Source organism: Anolis sagrei, chromosome 4 (assembly GCF_037176765.1).
Source record: "Anolis sagrei isolate rAnoSag1 chromosome 4, rAnoSag1.mat, whole genome shotgun sequence".
NCBI lineage: Eukaryota > Metazoa > Chordata > Lepidosauria > Squamata > Dactyloidae > Anolis > Anolis sagrei.
Window position 1 is genome coordinate 39,588,298 of NC_090024.1, and position 16,609 is coordinate 39,604,906.

At 43.0% G+C, this 16,609-nt stretch overlaps 1 protein-coding gene across 1 annotated transcript in view; it reads left to right on the forward strand.

Moving 5' to 3' along the window:
• Positions 1-3,733: 3,733 nt before the first annotated feature.
• Positions 3,734-16,609, forward strand: part of TPD52 (tumor protein D52) — a 77,670-nt gene continuing 64,794 nt past the window's right edge. Inside the window, exon 1 of the mRNA XM_060775526.2 lies at positions 3,734-4,043. Within this exon, the coding sequence (XP_060631509.1) occupies positions 4,010-4,043 (34 nt within the window). The 5' untranslated portion in view covers positions 3,734-4,009. The remainder of the gene's footprint in view (positions 4,044-16,609) is intronic.

The following is a 16,609-nucleotide window of genomic DNA, read 5'->3' on the forward strand; positions in this document are numbered from 1 at the left end:
ATTGAGGACCTTATTGGGTTTAGTGGCACTTGTTGCTGAAAATGCATATATGATTGTAGAGTATAATTATTATTTGTACAGCAGTGCTGATACATTCATATTAAGGAACTAAAAATATAAGAAACCTAAAATAAAAGTAAAGATAAAGGTTTCCCCTTGACATTAAGTCTAGTGGTGTCCGACTCCGGGTGTGTGTGTGTGCTCATCTCCCTTTCTAAGCTGAAGAGTCGGTGTTCTCCGTAGACATCTCCAAGGTCATGTGATTGGCAGGACTGCATGGAGCATTGTTACCTTCCTGCCGGAGTGGTACCTATTGATCTACTCACATTAGCATATTTTCGAACTGTTAGGTTGGAAGAAGCTGGGACTAACAGAAGGAGCTCACGCCACTTCCTAGATTCAAACCTGTGACTTTTTGGTAAGCAAGTTCAGCAGCTCAGCAGTTTAATTCGTTGCACCACTGGGGGCTTCTGGTAAAAGACTATAGTAATAAATTATCAGGTTTTTCAGAGTAGGGGTGCATCTACACTGTAGAATGAATGTAGTTTGACACCACTTTAACTGCCACGGCAGACTATGGAATTCTGGGAGTTGTAGTTTTACATAATAGCCTGTAGACTTCTCTGCCAAAGAGAGCTGATGCCTTACCTAACTCCAAATCCCAGGATTCCATACATGAGCACAATAAAATTGCAGAATGAGGTTTAAATAAATATTACATCATCAACAAAACTACTGTGAAATAAGGAAAAAAATACCATTCAGTCATAAACAGCATACAGCAGATTTCTTGATTACTGGTTGTTTTCTGGCCCAAGTGTGGATTAATTTAAACTAGTTTTCAGATGGTAATTTCTAAGAAAACAAATGATGGATTTCAGAGCTATTTTAGAACATTTGCCCCTAATTCCACTCTCCTATAATCCCTACTGCATGGATTTGGATTATTACATAGCACCAAATGCACTCTGCACACACTTCAGAATATTCTGATTTTATTCTCTTGGTTATTTAATTTATACCCCATATTTCTACCAGGATGTAGTTTATTACGATTATTGCTATGTTCATTCTTTAAACTATTCAAGTCAAAACTGTGTTCAAAACTGGCCTTTTCCCCACCTGATAAAGACAAAGATGAAGAAACATTTGTGAAGAAGAACAGGACTCGGCAGGGGTACTACTAGAATTTTCAAAACAACCATTTGTTTTCCATTTCTATGAAAGCTTTCGGGGCCAATCAGACTAAAATTTGCTCTCTGCTTAGTGCTATTTTAAAGTCTGACACCCCTTTGCCCTTAAAAAACACGGAAAAAAACACTGTGCAAGGGGAATCTTGTAGCAGCTTTTGAGACTGACCAAGAAAGAAGGATAAGCTATCTAAAGACTTACAATAACAACTTATTTCTCTCAGTCAAGTCTCAAAGGTGACACAGATTGAGCATTCCTCACCTGGAATCCCGAAATCCAAAATACTCCCAACATTGTGGCAGAGATCTGACACCTTTGTGTTTTGATGGTTCAGTGTAGAAACCTAGAATCATACAGTTAGAAGAGACCTCGTGGGCCATCCAGTCCAACCCTCTGCCAAGAAGCAGCAATATCATATTCAAAGCACCACTGACAGGTGGCCGTCTACCCCTGACAGATGGCCATCCAGTGTACCTAAACTTTGTTTCATGCACAAAAATTATTAAAAATATTGTGTATAAAATGACATTCAGCCTGTGTCTGTATGGTCTACATGTAACATGAATGTCATTTTCCATCTCAAAGATATCTCATTAGGTGTATACCAGTATTTTTTGCTTGGTTACAAAGAGCCTTTTTTGAAAGATAACTAATCATTGTTTTTTTGAAAATAATAATAATAATAATAATAATAATAGAACTGAAATAAGAAACATTATGCCAAGCATTATGGTGCCAAGCATTGTGGTAAGAGATACTCAACCCTTACAAGACCCTCTTGCATAGGAATGTTCCAGATAAGCATGTCTGATATACCGTATTTACTCCAATATAAGGTGTCATTAAATCAAAACCTTGAAACCAAAAGAAGTATTTGTTCCTGAATGTATTGCACAATTCTTGTAATTTGGCCAAAAAAGGAGTGCATTGCAATTGCTACCTGCTTAGGATTCTTTCTTTAAAAATAAAAGTGTTAGACCACCAAAGCTTCTAGCAATGGAAAGGAAAACCTTGGGATGCATCTATGCCAGTGGTTCCCAACCTGTGTTCCATGGACCACCAGTGGTCCGTAGGAATGAAAATATGAACTGCGGCCTCACCATTACTACACTGTTGCAAAAAGAGTGACTGCTCAGTAGGCTGTAAGGAATTGTGGGAGTTGAAGTTCAAAACACCTGGAGGATCGAAGTTTGCCCATGCCTGGGCTATACCATAGAATAAATGTAGTTTGGCACCAAACTACATTAAGCTAGGGTTCAATGCTATGGAATCCTGGGGATTGTAGTTAGGTGAGGGATCAGCGCTCTTTGGCAGAGAAGGCTCAAGCCCTTATAAAACTACAACTCCCATGATCCCTGACATTTGAGCCGGGGAAGTTGAAGTGGTGGTTGGTTATTTCAGGGAGGGCCATTGACACTGTATAATGAATCCAGTTGGACTGCCCTGGCTCAATGCTGCAGTACTAGAATCCTGGGAGAGGAGGCTGCACAAGGTGCTTGGCCATCTCTCTGCCCCAAAAGAGCTGCCCAACTCCAGTGCCCAGTATCCCATAGCACTGCGCCTTGCTGTCAAATTGCGTTAGCTCTCCAGCAGTGTTTTCCAAACTTTCTAATGCTGTGACCCCTTAATATGGGATGTATTTTCATTCATTGGACCAAATTTGGCACACATACCCAAGACACCCAATTTGAATACTGGCGTAGTTGCGGGAGCGATTTTTTTTGGGAGTTGTAGTTGCTGGGATTTATAGTTCACCTACAATCAAAGAGCATTCTGAACTCCATCAACGATGGAATTGAACCAGTCTCGGCACACAGAACTCCCACGACCAACAGAAAACACTGGAAGGGTTAAGTAGGCATTGGCCTTGAGTTTTGGAGTTGTAGTTTTTTTACAGCCAGAGAGTGCTGTGGATTCAAACAATGATGGATCTGGACTAAACTTGACAGGAATTTTGAAGATGCCAAAATGTGAACACTGGTGGAGGTTGGAGGAAACGGACTCTGACCTTTGGGAATAGTAGTTGCTGGGATTTATAGTTCACCTACAATCAAAGAGCATTCTGAACTCCACCAATGATGGAATTGAACCAGTCTTGGCACACAGAACTCCCACGACCAACAGAAAGCACTGGAAGGGTTAAGTAGGCATTGGCCTTGAGTTTTGGAGTTGTAGTTTTCTTACAGCCAGAGAGTGCTGTGGATTCAAACAATGATGGATCTGGACTAAACTTGACAGGAATTTTGAAGATGCCAAAATGTGAACACTGGTGGGGGTTGGGGGAAACAGACTCTGACATTTGGGAGTTGCAGTTGCTGGGATTTATAGTTCACCTACAATCAAAGAGCATTCTGAATCCCAACAACGATAGAATTGGGCCAAACTTGGCAGAACCCCCATGACCTACAGAAAATTCACACCTTTTGCTCCCTCCAACTTTGCACCCCTTTGAAACAGAAGGAGGGAGAGACTGAGGCGGTACCTGGGCGGTGCACCTTCCTTCCTTCCTTCATCCCTCCCTCCTTCCCTTCCTTCCTTTCCTCCAGCCTCGCCGGCGGTCAGGTGGCTTCCTCTCCGCCCCGTTGACGTGGAGGCCGGAGGGAAGCCGCCCTTTTCCTGGGCGAAGAGGGGAAGGGAAGGGAAGGGGGAAAGCCAAGCCCAAGGAGAGGCGGAGACAGGACGGGACGGCGCGGTTGCAGAGGAGGAGGAGGAGGAGGAGGAGGAGAAGCAGCAGCAGCCCTTCGACGGCCCCCCTCCCGTTCCTGCCTAAGTCCTGCCCACCAATTGAGCCCTTTTTTTTCTTGGAGGAAGAAGCGAGATGGCTGCAGAAATGGACCCCAGCTGCCAGCAAGGTAAGGCAGACCAGTCCTCCCACCCTATTCCCCTTCTCCCATGCCCTCCTCGCTTTCCTCCCCAGTTCTATTGTTGTTGTGTTTTGTGATGTTGCTTTTGCTCCCAGCCTTTCCTTTGCAAGCGGCGCGCGCTGAGTTTGCATTTTGCGCCCAGGGAGAAAGGAGGGAGGCTCGGCTGGCTTCCCAGGAGGGGGGTTGTTTTCTCTTCTTTGGCAACAGATGGGGGAAGGGACCGGGGGGGGGGGGGTGATGGTGTGCAAAGATAAGCCCGGCAACCCGGGAAGGGTTCCAAAAAAGTGCGTTTTGGGAGGCAGGTGGGAGAAGGAGGAGAGGAAAGGAGGGAGAGAGGAAGCGAGGGAAAAGGAGGCGTGACGAGGCGTTTGGCAAGAGAGGGACAAGGGCGCACCCACACTGTACCAACAGGCACGGGCCAACTTGGGCCTTCCCTCCAGATGTTTTGGACTCCAACGCCCACCCTTCCTAACAGCCTCAGGCCCTTTCCTTTCCCCCCACAACCGCTTAAGCTGAGAGGGAAAAGAACCAGAGAAGTCAGCCACACCACGGGCACCTGATGAACCAACAAATGCTTCGCTCAGCAAAGGACAAGAGGGATCCTCTCACCTAACTGGAGTCTACCGTATACCATGCAGCTGTGGACAAGTCTACATAGGGACCACCAAACACAGCATTGCCCAAACACAGTATTGCCCAAAGGCACTGCAGACTACTTCAAGTCAGCCATGGCAGAGCACAGAGCAACCTGGTCACAGCATATTATTTGAGAACACAGAAATGCTGGACCACTCCAACAACCACCATGTCAGGCTACACAGCGAAGCCACTGAAATCCACAAGCATGTGGACAGTTTCAACAGAAAGGAGGAAACCATGAAAATGAACAAAATCTGGCTACTACTATTTAAAAAATCATAACAGTAAAAATAGAACAACTATCAAAAATGGGAATTCCAGACAAGAAACAGTCAGGGCCAGCTAACACCTCCCAACAAAGGATTCCTCCATAGAATCATAGAGTTGGAAGAGACCTCATGGGCCATCCAGTCCAAGCCCCTGCCAAGAAGCAGGAAAATTGCATTCAAAGCACTGCTGCTCCAGTCAGCAACCAGCCAGTCCTTGAAGCTGCAAGGCTATTAATTGCTAATCAAGGTGGTGCAGTGGGTTAAAGTGCTGAGCTGCCAAACTTGCAGACCAAAAGGTCACCGGTTCGAGTCCTGGGAGTGGTGTGATGTCCCGCTATTAGCCCCAGCTTCTGCCAACCTAGCAGTTCGAAAACATGCAAAATATGAGTAGATCAATAGGTACCACTCCGGCAGGAAGGTGATGTCACTCCATTCAGTCATGCCAGCCACATGACCTTGGAGGTGTCTACAGACAACGCCGGCTCTTCGGCTTAAAAATAGAAATGACCACCAACTCCCAGAGTTGGACGCAACTGAACTGAATGTCAGGGGAAAACCTTTATCAAGATGGCCAATTGCAACATTCACACCTATCTCAAACAGACAAGAGTTCTTTCTCCCACCCTGGGCATTCCAGAGATATATAAACCCCAGTTGTCTAGTTTCTAATAGACCTCGCAGCCTCTGAGGATGCCTGCCATAGATGCAGGTGAAACATCAGGAGAGAATGCTTCTGGAACATGGCCATACCGCCCGGAAAACTCACAGCAACCCACTGTTCAATTGTTGTAGATCAGAGTGGTCTATTTGTGACCCTGCCATTATTGCACAGCAAGCCCCTATTATTCCCCTCAATTGCTGTACAATGAGTGTTGCATTCCAGTAACATCTGGAAAGCCATACCTTGGACAGCTGATCTAAAATAACCAAACTACACAAGCCTGGGCAGAATGTCTAGGTTTTCCTCCTGCGGAATATTCCATTTCACAAATCTTTCTTTTCCTAACCGGCCTTTACTTGTCACTCAAAAGCTTTCACTCTTCTCCCAGACATATGTTGTTTGCATTCAGGCCTGTTTCAGATTTGAGCAATCCCTAAGGTGGTGGTTCTCAACCTGTGGGTCTCCAGGTGTTTTGGCCTGCAACTCCCAGAAATCCCAGATTGTTCACCAGCTGTTAGGATTTCTGGGAGTTGAAGGTGAAAACATCTGGGGAGCCACAAGTTGAGAACCACTGCCCTAAGGCAAACTGGTGTTTTCAGGGCTGAAATCCCAAGATCACCCAGTGGGGTTTTGTGGTTGAGCGGGGGATTTGAATCCTGTTTTTCAGAGTCCCTAATGCTCATAAACAGAGCCCTTGATGGCACAGCTGGTTAAATCACTGAGCTGCTGAACTTGCTGACTGGAAGGTCGGCAGTTCGAATATGGGGAACGGGGGTGAGCTCCCACTGTTAGCCCCAGCTTCTGCAACATGCAAATGTGAGTAGATCAATAGGTAACTCTCTAGTAGGAAGGTAATAACACTACATGCAGTCATGCTAGCCACATGACCTTGGGAGGTGTCTATGGACAACAACGGCTCTTCAGCTTAGAAATGGAGATGAGCTCCACCCCCCAGAGTCAGACACGATTAGACTTAATGTCAAGGGGAAACATTTACGTTTAATACTCTAAAGCACTACACTGCATTCCTCCCCTTGAAATAGTGAGTGTTTCTTCATTTCCAAATGTGGTAAGCTATTTATTCTTGTTGTGCTTGAGATGTATGTTTATATATGAGCACTTTTTTTTTTTGCCTGAGTGGTCTTCTGGCAGGAGCCCTAGAGTTTTGTCTTTGAGAGGATCACTTCTCCCCCTTGTTTGTGTTTTCTGGAGCACTGGACATCCAATTTGGGAAGTGCTTTGCACCATATGGTGATACCGATGCCTCATTTTGTGTGTATATTTAAGCCCAAATAATAGACAAAATAGAAGGTATTTTCATAGAACTGGATTGGGGAAACATGTGGCCTTCTGGATGTTGAATTGATTTCCATCAGGCAGTGGTGATGGAAGGTGGTAGTTGTAGTTTGAAAGCATCTGGAGCATTGCATGTTCTTCTGTAATTTTGAGTGTTTGGAAAAGGAAGTAGAATGAATTTGCAAAACAAATCAAAATCTGCCCCGTTATTCAACTGTGACCAAATCAATTTGATCAGACCAACCTTTGCTCTGATTCCAGTACAACTCTTGTGTTATATTCTGAAAATGTCCTTTGTTTCTCTTGCTTCACTTCTGGTTTCCCAATTTCTCAGCGCCTGTGGCTGAAATAATATTAGGCTGGAGGGGTGTGACTAGAAAACAGAGAAATGCCTGAACGTGCCTCCTTGAAGCCTTCCTCTGCTTCCGCTGGATTGAGCAGGGGACTGGGAATTCTGCTAAAGCATAAGAAATGTTCATAGCAGTTGTCATACAAAAACATGTCTTCAAGCGATCAATAGCAACCACAGATCTTATGGTGACCATGTATACCAGTTGTGTAGCATAAAAAGATAGCTTTTTTCTCAATGAGTTATCAGGCGTCACAGAAGCAAGAAGGGTTTCAAACAGTAGCTAGGCAGAGGTTGCTCCTTGCATTTCTCTGGCTTGTGCCAAGAACTGGAGGAAGGACATAATTGTCACTTCACAGCAATCTTGACAATGAACCTTAGTCGTCGTCACAGTAGCTCATTGCTGCAAAAACTGGAGTCCGATAACACCATAAAAACTTACAAATATAGCATGAACTGTCGTGTGGTGTAGTCCACGTTATTAAAAAAATTATAGCCTTTTTGGTACTGCAGGTCACTGTATTCTTTCCACAGCTTCAAGGGCATATCTGAAAGCGTCTGAAGCTAGGCCAAGCTGTCTTCCTCTGTGCTTTGATGACTATCAGTGTTATCTCTTTATAACAACATCATTCAGTAAAACTCCAGTTCTGTTATTGTTCAAAATCTTACTGCTTCATTGATTTTAGTAAGAGGTTGGCAGATGCTTTTGCGATTCCCTCTTTAGATAATAGGCGATCTATGTTTTATCTGAGGGGTGCCTTATCCTAAAATGTGACATTCCAATTCCATGAGCTGTTCCTATTTTATATTCCTGTTATTTCTGTGTGCAACAACACAAGTTGCTTCTGGCCATATAATGGGTGTTTCATCTGCAGGGCTCGTTCAGGAAGGGTTTCTACTCACTTTCTCAGAGAAAGTAGATTTAAAGAGAACTGGTTCACTGCAGGATACCTACACAAGCATCCCAGGAACCAGTTGGAATGGTGGCCACTAGGCTTGTGCACGATTTGGTTTGGTTGGTTCCCTTTGGCCAATCTGGCTTATTTGGCTGGCTGTAACAATAAGGGCTCAGCCGCCATGTTTTTTTGGTTTTTTTTTTTTTGCCAAAACGAGGCATGTGGCAACTGTTCACGGCTCCTCCTCTTCTATTCGGCATCATGCGGCATACAGAGAGGCTACATGGGGCTTCCCTATGAGCCCTGCCTGTTGGGCCAATCAGAATAAAAGAATACCATGATGTCTTATGCAAGCTGTGTCTATTTAATGGGGTTTTTTTTGTTGTGTCAGGAGCAACCGCTCCTGTTGTGAGAGAATTGGCCGTCTGCAAGGACGTTGCCCAGGGGACGCCCGGATGATTTTTTGATGTTTTGTCATCCTTGTGGGAGGCTTCTCTCTTGTCCCCGCATGAGGAGCTGGAGCCGATAGAGGGAGCTCATCCGCCTCTCCCAGGATTCGAACCTGCGACCTGTCGGTCTTCAGTCCTGCCAGCACAGAGCTTTAACCCACTGCGCCACCGGGGGCTCCATTTAATGGGGTGAGCACCTCCATTGCTCTCAGTTACGTCCTGGCTCTAGAGAGGTGCTTCAGTCTGATTGCTTTGGCACTCCCTCTCAACTTTTTTTTTTACCTTGGCCTGGCCTCTTTCTAGCATTGAATCTTTTTGATTTTCCTTAATTTTCTTGATTCTTTTTATGTAGTGGGACTGGGAGTTGGGAAAAGTGTGGGATGGATGGATGGGGTGCGTGCACACGTTTGGGGACTTGTGAGAAAGAAAGAACATCTCTTTGCTCTTGGTGTTCTTTTCTTTAAAAATTTTTGGGTGGCTCTGAGAGCCTTAAGTCACCTTTCAGCTTCTTTTTCTCCTCCCTTCTTCTCCTTCAGAAAATACTTTTAAAAGATAATAATAATAATAATCCCGACAAACAAACAGAAAAGCCTCATTCTCAAAAAACTACTACCTAGTTACCTACCTACCTGTAATTTCATTCCTTTGCAAACAAATTCTTTCTATTTATATTTCTCTCTGTGCGCTAAAAAGAAAATAAATTCCAAAAAATCAGGATATGACCCAAACATTATGAAACTTGGTTGGCTAACAGTGGTAGATGTGTCCTCCAAGTCTGATCATTTTCATTCCGAATGACAGGAAGAGGAGCCTGAGAAGCCCCCCCCCCCCCATTGCCAGCAGTGGGCTGAATTTAGCCACATTTTTTGGCTGTGGACCGAAAATGACTATTTGGCTACCCATCCGTTTTCGGGAGGCACGCAAAAATGGATTCAGTGGCCTAACAAAAACTGATCAGCAGAAATGGATCAAGACTCAGTCAAAATGCACAAACTTAGTGGCCACAAAGATCTGCGAATTGCAGATCAATCTGATCCAAGGAAATTTTTTCCTACCTCATCTGATGGGATGCACTGATAAGAAGCAGTGTTTCCAGGGAAATGCTATTGTTTTCTCTGCAGGGCGGTGGCATTTGGGAGTTGCGGTTTTGCAAGATCTTTAGATTTCTCTGCCAAAGAGTTCTGATGCCTCAGCAGAATACAACTATTAGAATTTTATAGGATTAAGTCATGGCAATTAAAGTAGTATCAAACTGCACTAATTTTACAGTGTAGATGTACTCTGTGACTTCAGCAGACGATGAACAGGAGGGAGTACAGTTTTCCTTCTTCAACTGGGTTTCCAGCAGAACTACTTGTAAGGGAATCAAGTAATAAAATAAACAGATTGAAGTGCATGGGGATGTTGTATGTAAGAGACCAGCCATTTGTGATGAGGAATCTTCCATAGAACAATACAGCAGTGAGAACATTTCCATTTCAGAAAGCATTTCCAGTACTTTATTTTGTGTGGGAGTGGGGAAAATAAATGTCCAGCCATTAGCTAAGACTTGTTTCTCCTGAAAAATTAGCATGTTAGTTTACCCTTTCTAGGAATGGAATTCCCTAGGAGCAGTCTCTGAAAAGGCAGCCTTTTATGTTTTCTCTAAATGTACCTGTGAGTCTGGTAAAACCTTTGATATACTTACATAGCATATTGAATGAATGTTGTGCTCCTCAGAGTTATAGTAGTTTGATATCACATTCGTTTGGGGTGAATCCTCAAGGACTTAGGCAATTCCTTGTAGCCCAAGGATGATAGTCCTCCAAGTCTGGTGTCTTGCCGGTGGGTTCATAGGTGGTTGTGGAGTCCTATACTTGATCTGCATGTTCTCCCGTAGTGAGGACATCGGTTTCCAGGTGGAAGGCGGTCCCGGTCAGGGTTAGCTTGATGCACCTTCCTCTTGGCATGTTTCTCCATTTTGCTCTCCATTCATGTCTCTTCGAATTCTGCAGTGCTGCTGGTTACAGCTGACCTCCAGTTAGAGCACTCAAGGGCCAGGGCTTCCCAGTTCTTGGTGTCTATGTCAGAGTTTTTAAGGTTAGCTTTAAGCCCATCTTTAAATGTCTTTTCCTGACCACCAATGTTACATTTTCTGTTCTTGAGTTGGTAGTATAGGGCATTTGGACAAGGTGGTCCATTGTCCGAATGCCAGTGAAGTTGATGGCGTAGGAGCATCGCTTCAGTGCTGGTGGTCTTTGTTTCTTCCAGCACATCTGTCTTCCCAAGAGATTTGCAGGATTTTTTTTGGAGGCAATGCTGATGGAATCCTGAGAATAACATTTGGTGATCAAGAGTTCTGGTTTGGTGCAGTAAAGATATTTACCAGGGAATTTAAGTGTTTCTAAACTACAGGACCCAGAATTCAGTATGTTTGAATGCTGTAATTATTGATGTGATATGAAACTTTCTAAAATCAACCAAAATGGCATCTGGAAGTGATTATTGTCTCATTTTGGGCACACTAATATGTACTGGCATGATTCATTGGACAGATGGGAAAATGACCTTTGTTTCTTGCCCAGTTTAAGGGTATGTTAGTGCCAATTGAGTTTTATGTATTTTTATATACACTAATCAGTAATTGTATCTTGAAAACACTGCAAAAAGGATTGGTATTGGGGTAGTAGTAAATTAGAAACTCAGTGCTATATCTGTTCTCAAGAGCTGTCTTACACATAGGATTGTACTATTTGTCTATTTTTTAAAAAATTATTTGCATTATGCGCTACTGTTTGGTCAGTGTTGTTGTTTTCTTCTGTCAGTGGTATAACTTTAACTTTCTATATGAATTTGGCTGTGTAATCATCCTGTTGCTGTATTAGCTTAAGATTGAACAATATTTTGAATACATGCAGTAAATAGAAACAATTCTAATTTTAACTTGGAAGTTTATAATAAACTGTAGTTTATCAGTTCAGTACTTTCTTCATTTGATTGCATCTCTTCCTTTGGAGCAAGCAACTGGCTTGGGAAGATATTTTAAAATTATTCTTGATTTCCAGGCTTAGCGTGACACAGTATGCTTAGTCTTGTTAATTAATTAGGCTTATTCACACTAATCAAGGAAGCCTATCACCATGGCTTCACTGAAAAGTGCTGAGTGTTTAAGGGTCAGTAGCATGTCAAAAGAATCTTATTGTTCCTGGATGACCCCAGTCTTGGGAATGTGTATCACAATCTTGGAGGAAAGTATGAAATTGTTGGAAGTGATTAGTATTGGCTTGAGAGAAGTTTGGAGATTACAGAAGATAAAGCACCTTGGGATAAAAGGGGTCTGTTGGGTTTTAGATGCTTATGGAAATCTAATTCTGCAAACCAGAAACCAGACATGCCAACCATACCTAATGCTTGGTGTTCATAATTTGATTCTAGTAGGCTCTACTTGCAGAGAGCCTTGCAGAGAAATTCTCCTGCACCCATTGTGTATAATGCATGGAAGAGGATTGGGAATGTGTTTCCTCACTCTCTCTTTCCACCCCGATGTCCACTGAAGGTATGCATATGATCTTTCACAGGTACCCATTGTTAAAAAATAGCATTTTAAACCACTTCAGACATAGCATTTTAAAGCTCCTACAACATGTTCTGTTAGTGGTTCTCAACCTGGGGTCCCCAGATGTTTTTGGCTTACTACTCCCAGAAATCTCAGCCAGTTTATCAGCTGTTAGGATTTCTGGGAGTTGTAGGCCAAAAACATCTGGGTACCCCAGGTTGAGAACCACTGTGAGAGTGGTTCTCAACCTGTGGGTTCCCTGGTGTTTTGGCTTACAACTCAGAAAAATCCCATCCAGTTTACCAGCTGTTAGGATTTCTGGGAGTTGAAGGCCAAAACACCAGGGAACCCACAGGTTGAAAACCACTGTGTTAGAGCAATGTGGTTTTAGAAGATACCATAGTAAGGATTTCCTACAAACCTTTACCCTGTATATGCAGTCCCTACAACTTTCCCTGTTTGTTCAGTCACCCATTGCAGGAATATATTCAAGGAACCACACCATATGAGTAGAAGATCTTCCAAGTGTGTTTGCAGCGCATATAAAATGCTCATCCCTTTATTTCTCTTCTTTGTCCCTCAAGACGGATGGACAGGTGGAGGGCGAGTGAGCAAGTGGTTGGGTGAGCAAGGAGAGTGTCAAAGTGAGTGGGAGTGGGATGGGGTGCAGGTGTGGGTGACTGTGTGTGTTCCAGGAAAAAGGGTAATTTGTGCTCCTTCTGGCCCGTGTGCTATAGGTTTGCCACCAGTCTCCTATACTATTCTCTATTGGACCTTGGCTTCATTTGAAGCCATTAGTATGCAACAGATTATTTCTGGCTATTGCAAAACAAGTTGTGTCTTCTTTTTTTAAAAAAAAAAGTTAACCTAATGTTTACATTTATTAGCTGATGTCACTTTTGTTACTTTCCATTGATAGAGGGGAAGTTGGCCTTCTCTGCACGTTGCTGCCACTAATTTTTAAAAAGCAGTAACAGTAGAACAAAGTTACCTCTTCTATTACTATAGCAAATCCAGAGAATATGTGTGAATTAGATTGTTGTGTGAGGGGGCATTTTTTGCATTTATATTTTATTTTCTTTGTATGTAACAGTATTAAATGCTGGAACAGATTTTCAAAAAGTAATTATTGTTCTCAAATTAGGTTCTGATCCTTTTTTCTTTTTTTTTTTACTCCGGTGCACTCACGACTGGAGCAAATATATCATAAAAACTCCTAGAGGGCATAGCAAATTCCTAGAAATGCTATTTTTCTCCTGAGTATAGGTAAGTGAAACTGTGGATATGGTTCCTCAGTTACAGGGATCTAACTGTATAGCAATGTGAGTAGATAAATAGATACCACTTTGGCAGGGAGGTAATAAAAAGCAGACATGCCAGCAATTCAATCGGGAGTGTGCCTAAAGACAACAAAGCTCCTCGGCAGGGAAGCTGGAGTGACAGCACCAGCCCCCTCCACCCCCACCCGGTGGCCAGTTGAGCACAGCCTCCAGATGCCGGAGATGAAAAAGATAGGAAGCCTTTACCTCTGTTTATGTACTGTTTGTCTTTGTTAATTGTATAACGTCATTGAATGTTTGTTGTATATGTATACTGTAATCCACCCTGAGTCCCCTTGGGAAATATGGTGGAATATAAATAAAGTATATTATTATTATTATTATTATTATTATTATTATTATTATAGTAGTAGTAGTAGTGAAAGACTGATCTCAGTGGAATGCCTTGTCGTCCATCAATTTAGGTAGCAGCATATGCATGCCCATCACACAATACCCCCCCCCCCCCATGACAGACTGGCACCATTTTCTGCCCACTGACTACAGCCTTTGCTTTTTCCTGAATGTTTGCGATGACCAGCACTGACTCACAGTCCACCAGTTTGAGTTGTAATTTCATAGATATGGAAAATTGTACCTTTCATATATGTATGTATTTATTTACTTCATTTATACGCCACCTTTCTCCCCCTCAAGGGATTCAAGGCGGTTTACAATACCAGTACAATTCAATACCTGTAAAATCAACAGTAAAAACAGTAACATACGTCTCTATTAAAACTGTTAATAATTAGTCAATAAACGTATTAAAACAGTCAACAGATTAAAATAGCACATAGTTCCATTCGTCCAAGATCCTTGTTCATAATCCATATTCAAACCATGTCGAAGCTTGTAGTCACTTATTCTTCAAACACTTGTGTGCAAAGCCATGTCTAACCTTTTTCTAAAAAGTAGAAGGGATGAGGCCTGCCTGATGGCACTAGGGAGGGAGTTCCACAGCTGAGGGGCCACCACTGAGAAGTCTCCATCTCTCATGCCCACCAATTGTGCTTGTGAAGAGGGTGGGACCGAGAGCAGAGCCTTCCCAGATAATCTTTAAGTTCTAGTAAACTCATACAAGGAGATACGTTTGGACAGGTAAGTTGGACCCGGAAGTGTTTTGAGCTTTATGAAAACTTAGCTTTATTTTCACATAATCTGTTATGTCACACTTCCAGTTTTTACCCATCTATTTGGCACTGATAGGCAGAAAAATCTGTTCTGCTTTGCCTCCCCTCCCCCCAGGACAAAACAAACTTTCCAGAAAGAAACAGTTGCACTCTATAGGCATCAATTTTGTATTGGCTCCCTGTTGTGGGTTTTCCAATGTCAGAAATATAACTCACGAGAGCAAGGAAGTTTTGTATAAAACAGCTGCATAATTGGGTGCGCCAAAATCTAAAGATGGCAAACCCTTGGTAACAAACAAACAAGAACAGCTTATATACCTGTTACAAACCTGCTCTTTTCTACAATTGATTAGCTTAGAAATGCTGCATCAACAGAATAAGAAAACTGTGAAGTGCCTGCCTCATTTTCTCATCCTTGCAGAGCTGGTGTTCTGCTGAATAAGCTTCGACAGAGGGCTGTTTCAAAATGTTACTTATCAGTATGAATGCATTTGGGTGGCAGAGTTACCAGAACGAAAAGTAGAGGATTCATGCCTTTTGAAGAAATTAAGCATGGCTTTCAAGACTGCAAGTTTCATTGGGCTAAAAGACTATCATGGCACAAAGCAATTGCAAAATGCTTTGAATCAGCAAACTAAGGCACAACAGGCTTAGATATCTTATCTCAACTAGCACATTGGGTTTGCTATAGTAGATAGTTTGAGAAGCACTGTTTGAGAAGTTAAGAGAACTTGGCAGTGTATATGTTGAATGCTGGTACATTGTCAGTAATGTTGAGAAGTTTTAACAGGGCATAGTTTGAAAAGCACTGATGTAAAAGTTAAGAGGATATGGAAGTGCATACATTACATATGTGGCAGCAATATTGCATTAGTGTGGCATAGTGATTTGAATATTGGACTAAAAAAGGTAAAGGTTTCCCCTTGGCATTAAGTCTAGTTGTGTCTGACTCTAGGAGGTGGTGCTCATCTCCATTTTTAAGCTGAAGAGCCGGTGTTGTCCATAGACACCTCCAAGGTCATGTGGTCAGCATGACTGCATGGAGCACCGTTATCTTCCCGCCAGAGCGGTACCTATTGATCTACTCACATTTGCATGTTTTTGAACTGCTAGGTTGGCAGAAGCTGAGGCTAACAGTGGGAGCTCATCCTGCTCCCCAGATTCAAACCTGTGACCTTTCGGTCAGCAAGTTTGGCAGTTCAGCGGTTTAGCCCACTGTGCCATTGGGGGCTCTGAATATTGGACTACTAGGATTCAAATTCTCACTTAGCAGTGATAACCCATTGGGTGACCTTGGATAAGTCACGCTATCTTAGCCTCAAAGATAGGCAAAGGCAACTCTTCTCTGAGCAAATTTTGCCAGGAAACTCCCATGATAGGGTCATCTTAAGGTGGAACAGACTTGAAGGCACAAAACCACAATGTTGAGAATTCAATACACAGGCATTTGTAATGGGTTTATGTGCTATCGTATCTTTGCTCCTTCAGGTGGAATGATGGAGTGTCTGATCTTTTTGTCATTCAGAAGCTTTTAAAAATTACTTATCCTTCTAGTCAAACAAAAAAAATACTCTTAAGAGCAGTGTAATCAATAAAAGTTGCTCAGATCAATAATAATCTCTGACTTCAGATTTCAAATCTAAAATATTCACCACAAAAGTAAAACAACGGAGAAGGAGGAAGGGGAGGAAAACAAAGGTGGGCACTGGTGGCTTGTTGCAAAGTTCTTATATGACCAGCTGGAGCGGACACTGGTTCCACAGAGAGAAGGACAAGTGGTTGCTGGTGGAAAGGCCCTGATTGTTTTCTCTTTCTGCCTTCACTGCAACTTGATGGTGTGGCAGCTGTTGCGAGGTGACAGCCGGTGGAGGGAGGAGCCTGGCTATTCAGCAGAGCTGATGCTGTGTATCACCCCCCCCCCCCCCCGGCCACCCTTTATCACTTGCTACTGCTTGAATTTATTCCAGTTGCCAGAAACTGTCCAGGCCTTTGGCTCTGACTACAGGCA